The sequence below is a fragment of the Aegilops tauschii genome, chromosome 3 (genome assembly GCF_002575655.3).
Source record: "Aegilops tauschii subsp. strangulata cultivar AL8/78 chromosome 3, Aet v6.0, whole genome shotgun sequence".
NCBI lineage: Eukaryota > Viridiplantae > Streptophyta > Magnoliopsida > Poales > Poaceae > Aegilops > Aegilops tauschii.
Window position 1 is genome coordinate 183065360 of NC_053037.3, and position 14044 is coordinate 183079403.

Consider the following 14044-nt stretch of genomic DNA (forward strand, 5'->3'; position numbering starts at 1 on the left):
AAGACTTTGGAGAACTGCACACATTTTTTACATACCTATTATGGGACTGGCTGGGGCCTTGTTGTAGCTGGGTGGTCAATTTTTTTCCTTATCTGAAGCATTTTTTTCTTTTGGAGTATATATATTTCGTGGTAGTACAAATGATGTCATTTGTACTGCTTGCACCAACGTTGAGTACTGCACTGCGCGTACCAAGTATGTATGTTGTGCACTGAACAAAAGTTGCTGCAGCCCCTTTGTTCTGCATTTATGCATGTACTGCACTTCATGTATACACTCTGTGAACTGCCTTATATTTGTTATGTGAACTGTATTCACGTTTTGGTATCACACATTAAATTTTTCAAAGTTTTCTGGATACTTGTTCTAACACAAACTAATTTCAGCGAAAGCAATTGATCAGAAGCAAACTGTGATACATAAGCAAACAACAGAAATAAAATTTAATGATAATTCTAAAACGACATTGTTTTTACAAAAGAAATGTTCGATATGAAGCAATGGACATAATCAAAAGCTTGCATAGATGAAACAAAGAACAACACAACGACTAAAGTAAAGTGAAACTAAAACATAGCCCTGAATTATTTCTAGTTGCTGTATTGGATTACAGCCTTGTTCTTCTTCTGCTTTGCTTCTTTGTCTATTTTTTGCATGTCCAGTCCCATGATGACATCGTAGATGATTATCCATGACTCATATGTTGTGAATGCATCTATTGCTGCATACTTGATAAGCTTTTCTGGCAGTGGGCAAAATCCCCACAGAGTATGGTCCTCCTTGCGGTTAATTTTTTCTTCATGTCATGGTAGTGAATGTCTATCATCCTGCCGACAACATCAGCTAAAGAGTCAAACTTCTTTTTATTGTATGGGTCTCTCCATTCCACCTGAATATCAATGTAGTTGTCGGAGTTGATCTCCAAACCAGATAGCTTCAGCTTGCTTTTGTCTCCTTTAATGGCGAATCCGACGAAGGTGTACTCACCATTCATGACGAATTTGTCTAGTTCCATTGGCCTACAAGATGTTTGTATAGAGTGAATATAGTTTATTTTCTTAGAAGTACCAATATTTTTGTTTTGTCTGAAACTGAACTGCAATATGAATACCTGAATCTGTTGCATTGAGTAGTTGCTAATACTTTGTTCAGCATAACTAGTAAATCTGATAATATATTGCATAAAAAATGCATGTTTTGTGCATGATTGTATTCTTGAACTAAATTTCATACATGTTTTGTATAGTAATGTTGCAGTTTTCTATTGTTCAGTCAAATAGTTTGTATTTGGTAAAACAAAATAAAACTGCGTGTATTGCTAGATCATATAATTTAAGAATTGAGCACATGAGTGACATACATGGAGCCAGATGAAAACTGTCAATGAATTCATATGCCATGCTTTTCAAAAATGAAAACCAAAGTTTAAATATTGGCGATTGAAGTGAAGAAAATTTAAAATCAATATTGACAATCAATAGTACAGATTGATAGTTATTCTGACCTGTCTTTAGCTGCAGAGATGTGGTAGACAAGGCATTCTTTTTCTACGCATAGCTGGAGCACTGCTGCCCGCTGTGGCTTCACGTAGTGCGTGTACTCGACATCAACGCCGACTAGTTTGACGGGCATTACGCCGAGCTTCCTCCTGAGCGTGGACAACATCCTGTCCACGTCTTCACCCTTGCTTGTGCAAACGACTTGGAGCTTGTGGTTGCCGTGGAGGTCGACGTCGTGGAGCTCCCTGGTGTACCTGCGGCGCTGCTTGTAAAGAGGTGCATCCGCCATGACTCTCCTCTGCTCTCTCGTGTTTGTTCTGGAGAGAAGAGGTTGGTGAAAGGAAGTGTGGAGAAGAAGATGCAATGGGGTTTTTTGGGGTACGAAGCAGTTGTGTTTTCTCCTCTGCTCTCCTCTGCTCTCCTTGACAGGACGTGGGAGAGGTGGAGCAGGGTGGTAGCGTGGTGGGGCTCTGTTTTTAGTTACGTGGCAACTATAGAGAGGTTCTGCTATGAGGAGGCTCTGTTAGTGCGTTGGAAATCCGCAACATCGTGTCCTCTTTTTTCGTGACTTGTTCAGGTATGCACGCAACTGTCAGAAAATGTGATGATTGTGTTTTCGGTGAATTTTCCTATTAAGTGCACTTCTTTGCTATCGGAACAGAACCGCGTACGTCCACATAGTGTACTGCATGGAAGTGAAATTTATTCTTCGTGCACTGAATTATATCGGATTAGGATTGATACAGATGTACGCACATTTAGTTTCTTGATGGAGTTCTTTCATGCAGTTCTTTATTCTATAACGGACTGCTTTGCTTAACTAACAGGGCTACATTCTTCATTTTAGCGATACTGCAATGCAGTAGAAGGAGAACTGCATTTCAGAAAAAAGAATACTTCGTGCTTCCACGTGGAGAATTGCATTGTTTGGCGTCGCGGACTGCATTTGTGCGTTTACTTCGGGCTTTCTGCATTTTCTTTATTAATAGCGAACTGTAGTTTCTGGCAGTGCCCACGCACATTTTCTTTTGTTGTTGTTATTCATTTAAAAAATGTTTCTCATTTTTCTTTGATGTTTTATTTTTTGAAGTTATTGTTTTTTCTTAGTGGGCCTTGTTGGGCCTGTGTTCGGGTAGTGAAGACGCATTGGGCCCAAGTCGGCCTGTGAGCACGGCTGGTTCCCGGCGCATTGTGTGCGGCCTAATTTTTAGTCCCACCTCGCCCGCGGAAGGCGCGCCCGACCTGTTTATAAGCGCTGGCGAGGCAGCCGTATCAAACTCCTCTGGTTACTTATTTGGGCGCCTATACACGGCGCTCGCTGCTCTATGCTCTATGACCTGTGGGCCCATGTGCGCCCGGCCCCATGCATTGTGGCTCAGAACGGCTCGCCTACGGTGGGCGCGGACCTGCTACAAGACTGGCTGGGGCCGGATGCACCTGTGGTGGTCAATTTTTTTCTTTGTATTTTTTATCTTAAGTATTTTATTCAACGTAGGGGCGTGCACTGGTTATCAAACCACTTGCGCACTGCATTGTTCAGGGTTCTGTACTGCATGTGCACGCATTCCGTACTACATGTTCAGGTCTCATTTTTTGTTTTCATGTTTTTGCTCTTACGTAATCTTTTTTCCAATGTAGGGGAGTGCACTACTTAGTAAACATACGTGTACTGCATTGATTATGTTTCTGTACTGCAGGTTCATATATTTCTGCACTACATTTTTTTTCAATGTAGGGGCGTGCACTGCTTTGTAAATCATCCGTGCACTGCACTGATGAGGGTTCTGTACTGCATGTGCACGCAGTCCGTACTACATGCATAGTTCTCATTTTTTTCGTGTTTTTGCTCTTATGTAATCTTTTTTCCAATGTAGGGGAGTGAACTTCTTATAAAATCATGTGTGTACTGCATTGATTACATTTCCGTACTGCACGTTCATATATTTCCGCACTACATATACATATCGCATTTTTCTTTTTGTGTTTTTCTCTTATGTATTCGTTTTTTCCAAATTTAGGGGCATGCACTGCTTCGTTGGGTATGTGTAAACTTCATTTGATAGAGTCTATACTGCATTGGTACACAACTTGCACTGCATGCTTCCTATTTGCACACTGCATCTTATTTCGTTTTGCACACTACTCGAATCTAATGGTACATAAGCAAACAACAGAAAACAAATTATCACAGGCATTCTGTACGACAAGTTCATCATGAGCAAACTAATTTCAACAGAAAGCAATCTAACATAATCAAAGTTCGTCATTACAAGTGATTCTGCATGGCAAGCAAACTAAGTTCAGCAAAAGCAAATGATCACAAGCAAACTAACGATACATAGCAAACAACATAAAGCAAATTTGATGATAATTCTAAAACGACGCTGGCATTGGTGGCTCTTTGGCCGGCACCATCTTCTTCTTCACCAGTTAGCGTCTGCCCATCCCCAGCTGCTCCTGGCGCGCTTCTTGGGGGGCTCCTCCTTCTCCAGCTTTGCACGGCGAAGCCCGTCCTGGGTGAGGGTGATGCGGTTCCATATCACGTACGCTGCGTAGGCGTCCTTTGCCGCGTACTCGATGTGCCTCATGGACAGAGGCAGGGTGGCCCAGCGCTTGTGCTCGTCGTCGGTGATCTTCTTCTTCATGTTGTTGTAGTAGTCGTCGATGAGCATGCCGGAGACGTCTCCAAGGGAGTCCAACTCCTTGGTTGCCTCGGGCACCCTCCACTCCTTCTTGATGTCGACGAAGTTGGCGACCACCAGATTGACGCGCTCTAGCCTGGTTTTGTCGCCGTCGATGGAGAAGCCTGCAAAGGTGCACCTGGGGTCGGCGAGGAAGTTGTCGAAGACGGTGCACCTTTCAGCAGCGCTCAGTTGGAAGAGCAGCACCGGGTGTTTCTTGCCGATGGAGAGTTGGCAGAGGGCGGGTTTCTGCGTCGCTTCAGGCTCGTTGTTGTACTCGAGATCACTGCCGACGATCTTGTGGCGCTGGACGCTGAGGTGGCGCTCGTACCGCGCAAGGGTGATCGCCATCTGCTTCTTGTCGTTGGTGTGGATGACGTACAACTTGGTGTTGCCGTGGGCCTCCACGTCCTTGTACTCGTTGGCGAACGCCATGGCCGGTAGTAGGGCTTGGTGTTTTGCGTGGAGATGGATGTGATGGAGCGATTTGGTGGCAGCACAATGGACACTTGTGTTGTTGTGGATGAGAAGGCCTATGGCAGGGGTCTGAATTTAAGGGGAGGGCGTGGGGTGGGATGGCCACATCGGATGAACTGCACGATCTCGCTGACGATGCGGTTTGTGCAGATTGTGGGTTGGTGTTACGTCTGTGATCGTGGGCTTGTGGCAACGGAACCGCTCCTATTGGGTGGTTGTATGCGAACGTGGTGTTTTTTAACGTGGTTTTTTATTTTTGATCAGTAGATTTTTTTAACCACCACTATTTGTGCGAATGGGCATTTTGTCATGTTTATATGTATCCTGCATGATAATGAAACTGCATTGATTATAGTTCCGCACTGCATCATGTGCAATGGAGAACTACATTCTATGTACAGGTGCTTACTTCACAGTATTTTTTGCGTGTCCTTGCTGCAGCCCCTGAATAATGTACAATGTAATCCGCAATTTTACGAGTTTTTCGCTGTGTTCTATACCGTGTATTTATTCATGTAGGTACTCCGGAACTGGATTTGCTAAACCGTACTGCTTCGTGTAACGAAATGCACTGCATTTTTCTAGTGCTGCATACTGCATCTTTTTTTGCCTGTAATTACTGCAGTCCCTGTACGGGAGGAGTAGGGGGGTTGGGGGGGCCCCCATTTTTTAAAGTTATTGTTTTTTCTTAGTGGGCCTTGTTGGGCCTGTGTTCGTGGAGTGAAGACGCATTGGGCCCAAGTCGGCCTGTGAGCACGACTGGTTCCCAGTGCGTTGTGTGCGGCCTAATGTTTAGTCCCACCTCGCCCGCGGAAGGCGCGCCCGACCTGTTTATAAGTGCTGGCGAGGCAGCCGTATCGAACTCCTCTGGTTACTTATTTGGGCGCTTATACACGGCGCTCGATGCTCTATGCTCTCTGACCTGTGGGCCCATGTGCACCCGGCCCCATGCATTATGGCTCAGAACGGCTCGCCTACGGTGGGCGCAGACCTACTACGAGACTGGCTGGGGCCGGATGCACCTTTGGTGGTCAATTTTTTTTCTTTGTATTTTCTATCTTAAGGTTTTTTTAATGTAGGGGCGTGCACTGCTTAGCAAATCATCCGTGCACTGCATTGATCAGGGTTCTGTACTGCATGTGCACGCATTCCGTACTACTCATGTTTGCGCTACATTTTTGTGCACTGCATTGGTAGCATTTATCTTTATTGTTTTTCCCTCTTACGTAGCATTTTTTCTAGTGTACGGGTGTGCACTGCTTTGTTGCCTCTATGTGCACTGCATTCGTCATGGTCCTGTGCTTCAGGTGTACACATTTTGCACTTTGTGCATGCTTCTTTCTGCTAAAGTTGTGACTGGTTATGCCAACGCTGCGGACTACATGGCTTACAGTTAAGGACTACATCAGGTGCACTAATTCTGCCTTTGTGCACTGCGCGAAAGTGCTTTTCTTTGTGCTTCATTTTGAGCATGTACTGCACTTCATGCACACGTATAGTGAACTTCCTGGTAAGACTTTGGAGAACTGCACACATAAAATGGTCTGTGGATTATAATTTTTCAGAGAATTATTATTTAATGATCTGCGGTTAGTTCGTGGGAATTTCTGCAGTCAAAGTCTTTGTAGAACTTCCTGGTAAGACTTTTTTCTTTGGTAACATAAACCTTTATTGATTGTCCTTCATTCTTGGTAACGTAATTTTCATTAACTCCCCTTTAATTTCCAGTTTTGACCTTTTTGCATTCCTCTCCTATAAATGTAGGCCAACTTCTACCCTTCCTTTGCAGTTCATTTCTCCTCTAGCCGCAACTTCTCTCCTTTCTCGAGCCTCTCTTTATTTTCTTCCTTTTCTAGGTTTTTGTTGCGATGGCTCCAGGCCCCTGCGCGAATCTCTCCTGCTACGGGCATGGTTGTGGTGTGCCGACGCACTGCGATTTCTCAGCTTGCTCGCATGCCCGTCGTGCTCGTCGTGGGGGGAAGGTATTGTGCCGAGCTGGGCAAGCGGAGCAGCTTGCATATGGCACAGTATTCACAGAAGGATTTGATATGGGCCACATCAACGTTTCTGCGTTCTATTCCGCCCTGCTTCGTCGTGGCCTTGGCCGCACAAGTCCTTTTGTCCATCAGCTTACGCCAACAGATGTTGAGACTCACTACAAGATGGTATTTTTCGCTTGATCTGATTTTTTCTTTGTGTTTTCTATTTTTTGTATAATTCCATACTAGTCTGAACTTCTAGTTTTTTAGGAATGCACTTATTTTGTTTTATTGAAGTGTACTGCACTTTGTACTTATATCTTGTTTTTATTTTTTTTGCTTGTGTGCATGGAGCTCGTGTTTTATTTTGCATGGTTACAATATGTTAACTGTTTAGATACTAGATGAGAAGTAATAGTTTCCACAATTTTCCCCGCTTGTACGTTTTTCACTACATGCAGGTAGTCTCAAGAACTTCATAATAGTTGTAAGCGTACTTCTTGTTTGCATGTTCCGCACTGCACATTAGATTGCGTTTAATCTGTACTGCTTTTTTGCAGAAAATTCCCCAACGAGCTGTTAGGTATCTCCGGCTCAAGAAGAAGGGAATTCTCCAAGTTGTTCTTGGTAATGGACACCTTAAACCAGCCAAGTACCGTGTAGGCGTTGACGGGCGGATGTGTCTGCAGAAAGGGTGGAAGGAATTTGTCATTGATAGTGGTCTGAAGTCTGAGCAAGTTGTTGTCCTCAACTTCTTTGAACTCGAGGATCGTACGGTTAGAATCACGTTTGACGTGATTGGTTAAGGTTACGAGGTTGATTTGTAATAAGTACTTCTGCGTGTCGAAGGCTTCATCTTTTTGATGTGTTTTGTAATAAGCACTTGTGTGATCTGAACCGCTTCAATTATTATTCCGAACCTCGTGCTGCCAGTGAGCTAACTGCATTTTTTACATCGTTTTTGGATTAATATGTGTCAAAGTTTTACTCTAGACTGCTATATATATGGTATACTATATACACCATTTGTCTTTAGATGGTTTAGTTGAATAACTCATAGTCAGTGGTAAATTTGTGTTTACACGAAATTTAAACTGATACATAAGTCATATAGGTAAGCAAACTGCTATGCATATGATTAATTTATTGAAGTTCATCTATTTGGTCGTTAAACTGCTGCTTCTCCGCGGTGACTGGAGCGTGTCTAATGTCGCACTTCCTTTTGTTTTCCGTGGCGGTGTTGCTGGTTCTTGTCTCTGCACCGTTGTGTTTGTAGTCCCTCGCGTACTGGTTGATGGTGGCTTTTTTTTTGAGTGCTGTGAACTGCATCCTTCTTTGCTCCCCGCGTGCTTGTTGATGGCTGCTTTCGTTTTCCAGTGATGTGAACTGCATCCTTCTTTGCTCCCCGTGTGCTGGTTGATGGCTGCTTTTGATTTTGAGTGCTGTGAACTGCACCCTTCTTTGCTCCCCGCGTGCTGGTTGATGGCTGCTTTCGTTTTCCAGTGCTGTGAATTGCATCCTTCTTTGCTCCCCGCGTGCTGGTTGATGGCTGCTTTTGTTTTTTAGTGCTGTGAACTGCATCCTTTCGTGATCCTACCTTGTTTTTTGAAAGTGGTGTCGTTCTCGGTTGTTTCTGTACAGCAGCATTCCCTTGTGGTGTTCTTGTTGGCATTGTTTCTTCATGTTCTTCGTCCTCTTCACTCTCTTCTTCCTCCTCTTCTTGCTCTTCCTCATCTTCATCATCTGTTTCTTCATAAGCCACTTCTTCTTCAGTTTCTTCATGTTCTTCGTCCTCTTCACTCTCTTCTTCCTCCTCTTCTTCATCTGCTTCTTCATAAGCCATTTCTTCTTCAGTTGTGTCACCATCTTCTTCTTTGATTTCATCTTCCTCATCTTCCTCATTTTCTGATCTTGTTCTTTTGGGGCAGGTTCTTGAATTGTGTCTCTTCCTCTTTTTGCAAATGCTACAACGTCTCGGTTTCATCCATTTCTTAGTGTTGTGAGTGGAATTTCTGTTTGGTTGTGCATCGTCATGTCCTCGTTTTTCTTGTTCATGTCTTTTTGTACATGTCCTGGAATTGTGGCCACTGATTTCATTACATGTCTTGCACCTTCTTATTCCCAGTGGGTGACCATCACTGTCCAGCTCAGGCTGTGGCTTACTGTTTTTGTCATCATTTTTCTCCTTGCATGCAACCTTTTTCTGGGTTGCGTCGCCCCCTTTCTTCCTTCCTCTTGTGTTTGAAACAGGAGGTGGAAGAATTGTTTCTTTTTTTATAGCACCAGTTCCGCTGTGTTCGGTATTTTCTACTTGCTCGGCATTATTGTCATGCTGGGATTTCTCTGCTTGCTTTAGTTTTGCTTCTTCTTCTTCTTCTTCTTCTTCTTCTTCTTCTTCTTCTTCTTCTTCTTCTTCTTCGTTGAGCACATCAACTTCCTCGGTCAGTGCCCTCATACCAGACAACGCTCTGTGGCACCCAGTGTCGGACCTTGTCACTCTGTTTGCAAGGTCCATTGCTGTTTCTGTCAGCAATTTTCTACGACAAAAAAGTGATGTTCCATCTGGTGCTGTTTGTTCATAGTCTCTTCTGTCAAACGTCGCATTTGATCGTGCGTTATGGGTGTATCTTTTCATGATGTACACCTCAGGAATCTTGAGTACTCTCAAATGAGAAAGCATGCATAACACATGGACGCAAAAGAGCCCTGCAGACAACACATTATTTCTTTGTTTTGTAAGTGAACTACATGAAATTGATAAACACATATTTTTTTTGTTATTTGTTCATTTTAAAGAAGTGAACTTCATTTGGTTTTGTGAATTAGTCATGCGTGTGGACTTTTAAAGTCCAGTAAGTGAGCTTTCGTGCATGACTATCAGAAACTAGAATTTTTTGTGATAGGAGTCTCACCTGTGTGTGTCCAGAGTTTGCATTCACATTCGTAGACACCTTTCTTTTCATCGGCGACCACATGGAAATTATGCCTTGCCCAGTCAAATGCATCCAATCTGTTGTAGTGGTGTACGAGATACTTTGTCGGGTTCTCAGGGCACCATTCTGCTCTGAATGCAGTGCTACGGTAGAGTGTTTCTTTGAAATCTGCAAACACTGCCCTTGTATACACTTTTGATAGCTGAACTTCAAACCCAAACTGGGTTGTTGTCTTTACCTCTGACTGCATGATCAGAAATGCACTGTTACGAACGAGATAAATGAAAAAATTGTTTGCTTTTGTAGTTATATTTTTAGCAGTTTTTTAGTGACATTTAGTTTACCTCATTTGCTACTGTCTCTGTGTGCTCGACGGCCTTCCTGGTCTGAATGCACTTGTCCACCTGCTAAGCAAACAGATGGAGATCATGCTTCTCTTTGACAAACTTTTTCTTCAGTATGCGGTTCATGCTCTCGCTTCTCTGTGTGGAAGTCATCCGAGCACACAAAATTTCCTTGTAGTAAGCCGAGATCCACTCATGCCTGTCTTCCCATAGTGAATTCATCACTTCATCGTCTTGCAAGTTTTATCTCTGAATGAGGTCCTTCCATGCTCGTTCAAATTCTGACGACATTAGTGGGTGGTTCAGCACCACATTGAGGTCATCCTTAAGTTTCTCGTGCGCCTTATACAGCAAGGTGAGGTGGTCTTTGTGCTTCTTCATGATATGCCACCGACACAACTTATGCAGAGTATGTGGGAGGATAGTTTTTAATGCTGCCTTCATCGAAGAACACTGGTCTGAGAAGGCACAAATAGTGTTTTTTATTAAGTTGTTTGTGTGTGTGTAAGATAGATGAAAGAAATATAAGTGCACCAAACAAACGTAAGTATGCAGGTGTTTGTTTTTTTGTACTTGTGAGCATGCAGATTGGATGCTTGTTGTTCATACACCTCAGAAATGTTTTGAAAACCCACTCGAACGACGGTATTGTTTCATCTCGCACGAGTGCAACAGCAAATATGGTGCTCTGTAGATGATGGTTCACTCCCACGAAGACTCCCAGCGGCATGTGGAATTTGTTAGTTTTATACGTCGTGTCAAATGTAACGCAGTCTCCAAAATCTTCATACGATCCTTTGCAACTTGCGTTGGCCCAAAAGACGTTTCTTACATGGTTATCTGCATCAACGTCATAATCATAGAAAAACTCTGGGTTTATCTTCTGCATATACTCGAAGAAATCCAGAAGTTTCGTGATGTCATCTTGGGACTCTTCTCTGGCAAACTTCTGTTTCCTGCATTTTCAAACGCAATGCAAACTCATCTCATCAAACAGGAAATAATTAACGAGAGGATGCTCAAGCGATATGGTTTGTGATGTGCTTACTTGTTTACCCAGTCGCGGCTAGTATGTCCCATGTACTGCAGACCACCGGACATACGCGACAGCGTTGACATCATCTGAGCGTGTGTGTGGTTGTCCAGTTGCATGTCTTTCAGTAACTGGTCTATCAAAGGATCGTCTTTTTTGTGCGATCGCATGTGCAAAAGCATCCCGGGGCTTTCCAGCATCTTGTGATTGTGGTTGAGTTCAACCATTTCTATCACAAATTTTCCATCCTTCCTCTTTTGACTCTAATCTTTGCCTTGCAGTCAATCCTTTTTGATGTCTTCTGACGTTTCCGGTGATAATCTGACACAGTCTGCTTGTGCGTCCCTTCTCTTGAGCAGACAATGTCATTTGTCCTGTGTTTTGCCCTCTTGCGTATGCCAAACCCTGCACATCTTGCATAATTGTTGTAAAAGTCCCATGCCTTGTCGTACGTGGTGAACTTCATTCCAACGACAGGTATGAGGTTCAGCGGCATGTTTTTATCCTGCATTAAGTGCAATGCTCTATGAGATAATTTGTTATGTTCTGTTTTTTAAATACGAGGAGTGCATACGAGTTTAATAAAGCATTGCAATGTTCCTAAGTTTTCAGAAGAATCCAATGTATTAAATGCTAGGTCAAACCTCACAAGAAATATCAGTGTGCACTGCAATGTTATCTGAATGGACTGCAACTATTATTATTATTTTTCAGAACATAAACTTACATGTGTGTAGAGTCATTCACCCGGTGGTGTTTGCAGCTCGCCGGGTTGTATTGCACATGGCGGGGTTATAGCAGATCTGTGTAGTTGAGGATCTCACGGCGGCAATAGTGAGGAGGATTTGTACCTGCTGTTGACTTTTGACCGAGGCACCGTTGGTGGTCGCAGTGTCGAAGTTGATGCAGCAGCTCTGCTTGGAGCTCTGTTTTTCGGTGCAGCAGGTGGACGCTGAGCTCTGTTTTGGGGTGCAGCAGGTGGACGTGGTGGTAATCCAGTGTTGTGACGATGTCTCAGTGGATTGGTTTGAAAATTTTGGAGCGGTGGCACATCATCATAGACATAATCATATTCATCATCTGCTGCAACATCGTGTTCAACTGCATCATCATTGTCTATTCGGACATGCTGTCCAAATGTAGTGAACTTGTGCTTATACTCTGGGTTGAGAACTGTTATTGGTTCATCTTGATCGTCGTCATCTTCATCCTCCTATCGGTGAGTGCCCTCCCAAATAAAGGTGACATCATCGTCATCCTCGACTACCTCTTCTCCCTGGAAAAATTCCTCTTCCGGAGAGTAGTGCACCCTGTTTGTTGTCATGAAGAATCCTCGAGGAATCTCACGGATAACCCAGCCAGTATCTCTTTCAGAAGAAGCTTTACTCTTCTGAAAGTTGTTGTTCCCTGGGTTGTCAATTATGCGCGGCATTTTGTATCTGCTGAACGTCATTTCCTGCACACAAAATGACCGAGCTGCATTGTCAGGCAAAATGAACTGAATCATGCGAACTGCAATGTGTTACAAATGGTACTGCGAAACTAATGCATGCTGACTGCATCACCCTGCAATGTGAACTGAAGTAACCGCACTGCATCGTTGTCCGTAATGAACCTACACAAGCGTACTGCATAACCGAGCAAGTTCACTGCATTTTCCCCCACAACGAACCGAAGCAACCGCACTGCATCGTTTATGTAGGCGTAGTGGACTGCGTGTACTGCTTTGTCTAGAATAACTAAACTGATATGGTTGAGGAAGTGTACTGCTTACCTCGTGTTGCAGTGATTTCTTGCGTTTGCAGGAGGAAGTTCTCTTCTCGTCCGTCTGCACAACTTTCGCGTTCGCCCGTGCAGTCCACTTGCCCTTCAGAAGTTCATGAGCGGTCTGGACGTTGCTCAAGGTGAACGGAGACGGAGGATTTGCTCTGAAGGTCGTTGCAGACTTAATCCAAGAAGCTGTCATGGATGAAGGAACCTTGCGCACAATCCTCCTTGCTCGAATTGGTTTGATGTCGAGGCAACACCAATCCACATCTGATGAAGTACAGCTAATTGCAGGCCCAGAGGAGTTCGGCGACGGCGCTACCGACCTGCTGCCGTGGAAGAAGGTCGATATGCTGGTGGGGGAGGCGTTGCTCGGTTGCTGCCGCAGAAGAAGGCCGAGCGGCGATGGGCGGCGGCGCTGCTTGGCCGCTGCCGCGGAAGAAGGCCTGGAGGGGAGGGCCAGCGTCGCTGCCGGCCGTTGCCGTGGAAGAAGGCCGGGAGGGGAGGGGCGGTGGCGCTCCCAGGCCGCCGCCGCGGGAGAAAGCAGGGCGGGGAGGGGCGGCATCGCTGCCAGGCCGCCGTCGCGGAAGAAGGCCGGGAGGGGAGGGGCGACGGCGCTTCCAGGCCCCTGCCGCGGAAGAGGGCCGGGAGGGGAGGGCGGCGGCGCTCCCAGGCCGCTGCCGCGGTAGAAGGTTGGGAGGGGCGGCGGCGCTCCCAGGCCATTGTCGCAGTAGAAGGTCGGGAGGGGAGGGGCGGCGGCGATTTGGTGGGGGATGTGCAGAATAAGGCTGGTGTTATTAGAATAAGACTCTTAAGGGGTGTTATCATAATAGACCCACCCTATATATATATTAATATTCAAATAATATTACTATATGCATGAGTCTTTTTTATGATAGGCCTACCTGGTCGAGTCCCTTCCTTGATAGTTGTGCAAGTTTGTATATTGTGACCTTTAAGCTGACAGCCTGAGCAAGTTCTATTGACTTCGTTATTATTTCTTATACTAATCCTTTCTGCCTTCCCATCTTCTTTGCTCTGCCTTTAGGTTTTATATATTCTGGATCAAGGATTATTGTTCTTTCAAGTTGTCCTTCATATTGCTTTGAGAGAGTGTTGTTTCATTTTTCAGAAGCTTCATCATGAGGTGTTTCTAGCACCAGCTTTTCTACCCTATCAATTTCAACATCAAGAACATCATACCTCTGAATGTTCTTTGCAGCCTCTGATGCTAATTCTATCAACCTTCTTGACAACGATAAGAATCTCCTTGTGTACTTGATTGTCCATTGGTTGTTTCAATAATACTTTGATTTACTCTTTTTTCTTTA

At 44.4% G+C, this 14044-nt stretch overlaps 2 protein-coding genes across 2 annotated transcripts; both read right to left on the reverse strand.

The window, feature by feature from the left end:
* Positions 1 to 715: 715 nt before the first annotated feature.
* Positions 716 to 1788, reverse strand: LOC141042826 (uncharacterized). The gene is made up of 2 exons (XM_073511721.1): positions 1505 to 1788; positions 716 to 1019 (listed from the first exon to the last, which is right to left on the reverse strand). The coding sequence occupies exons 1-2, from the start codon at positions 1786 to 1788 to the stop codon at positions 716 to 718; spliced, it is 588 nt and encodes a 195-aa protein (XP_073367822.1).
* A 2134-nt stretch (positions 1789 to 3922) lies between these two features.
* On the reverse strand, positions 3923 to 4615 carry LOC141042827 (uncharacterized). Its single transcript, XM_073511722.1, has one exon. It carries the CDS (start codon positions 4613 to 4615, stop codon positions 3923 to 3925), a length of 693 nt encoding a protein of 230 aa, XP_073367823.1.
* Positions 4616 to 14044: the final 9429 nt, after the last annotated feature.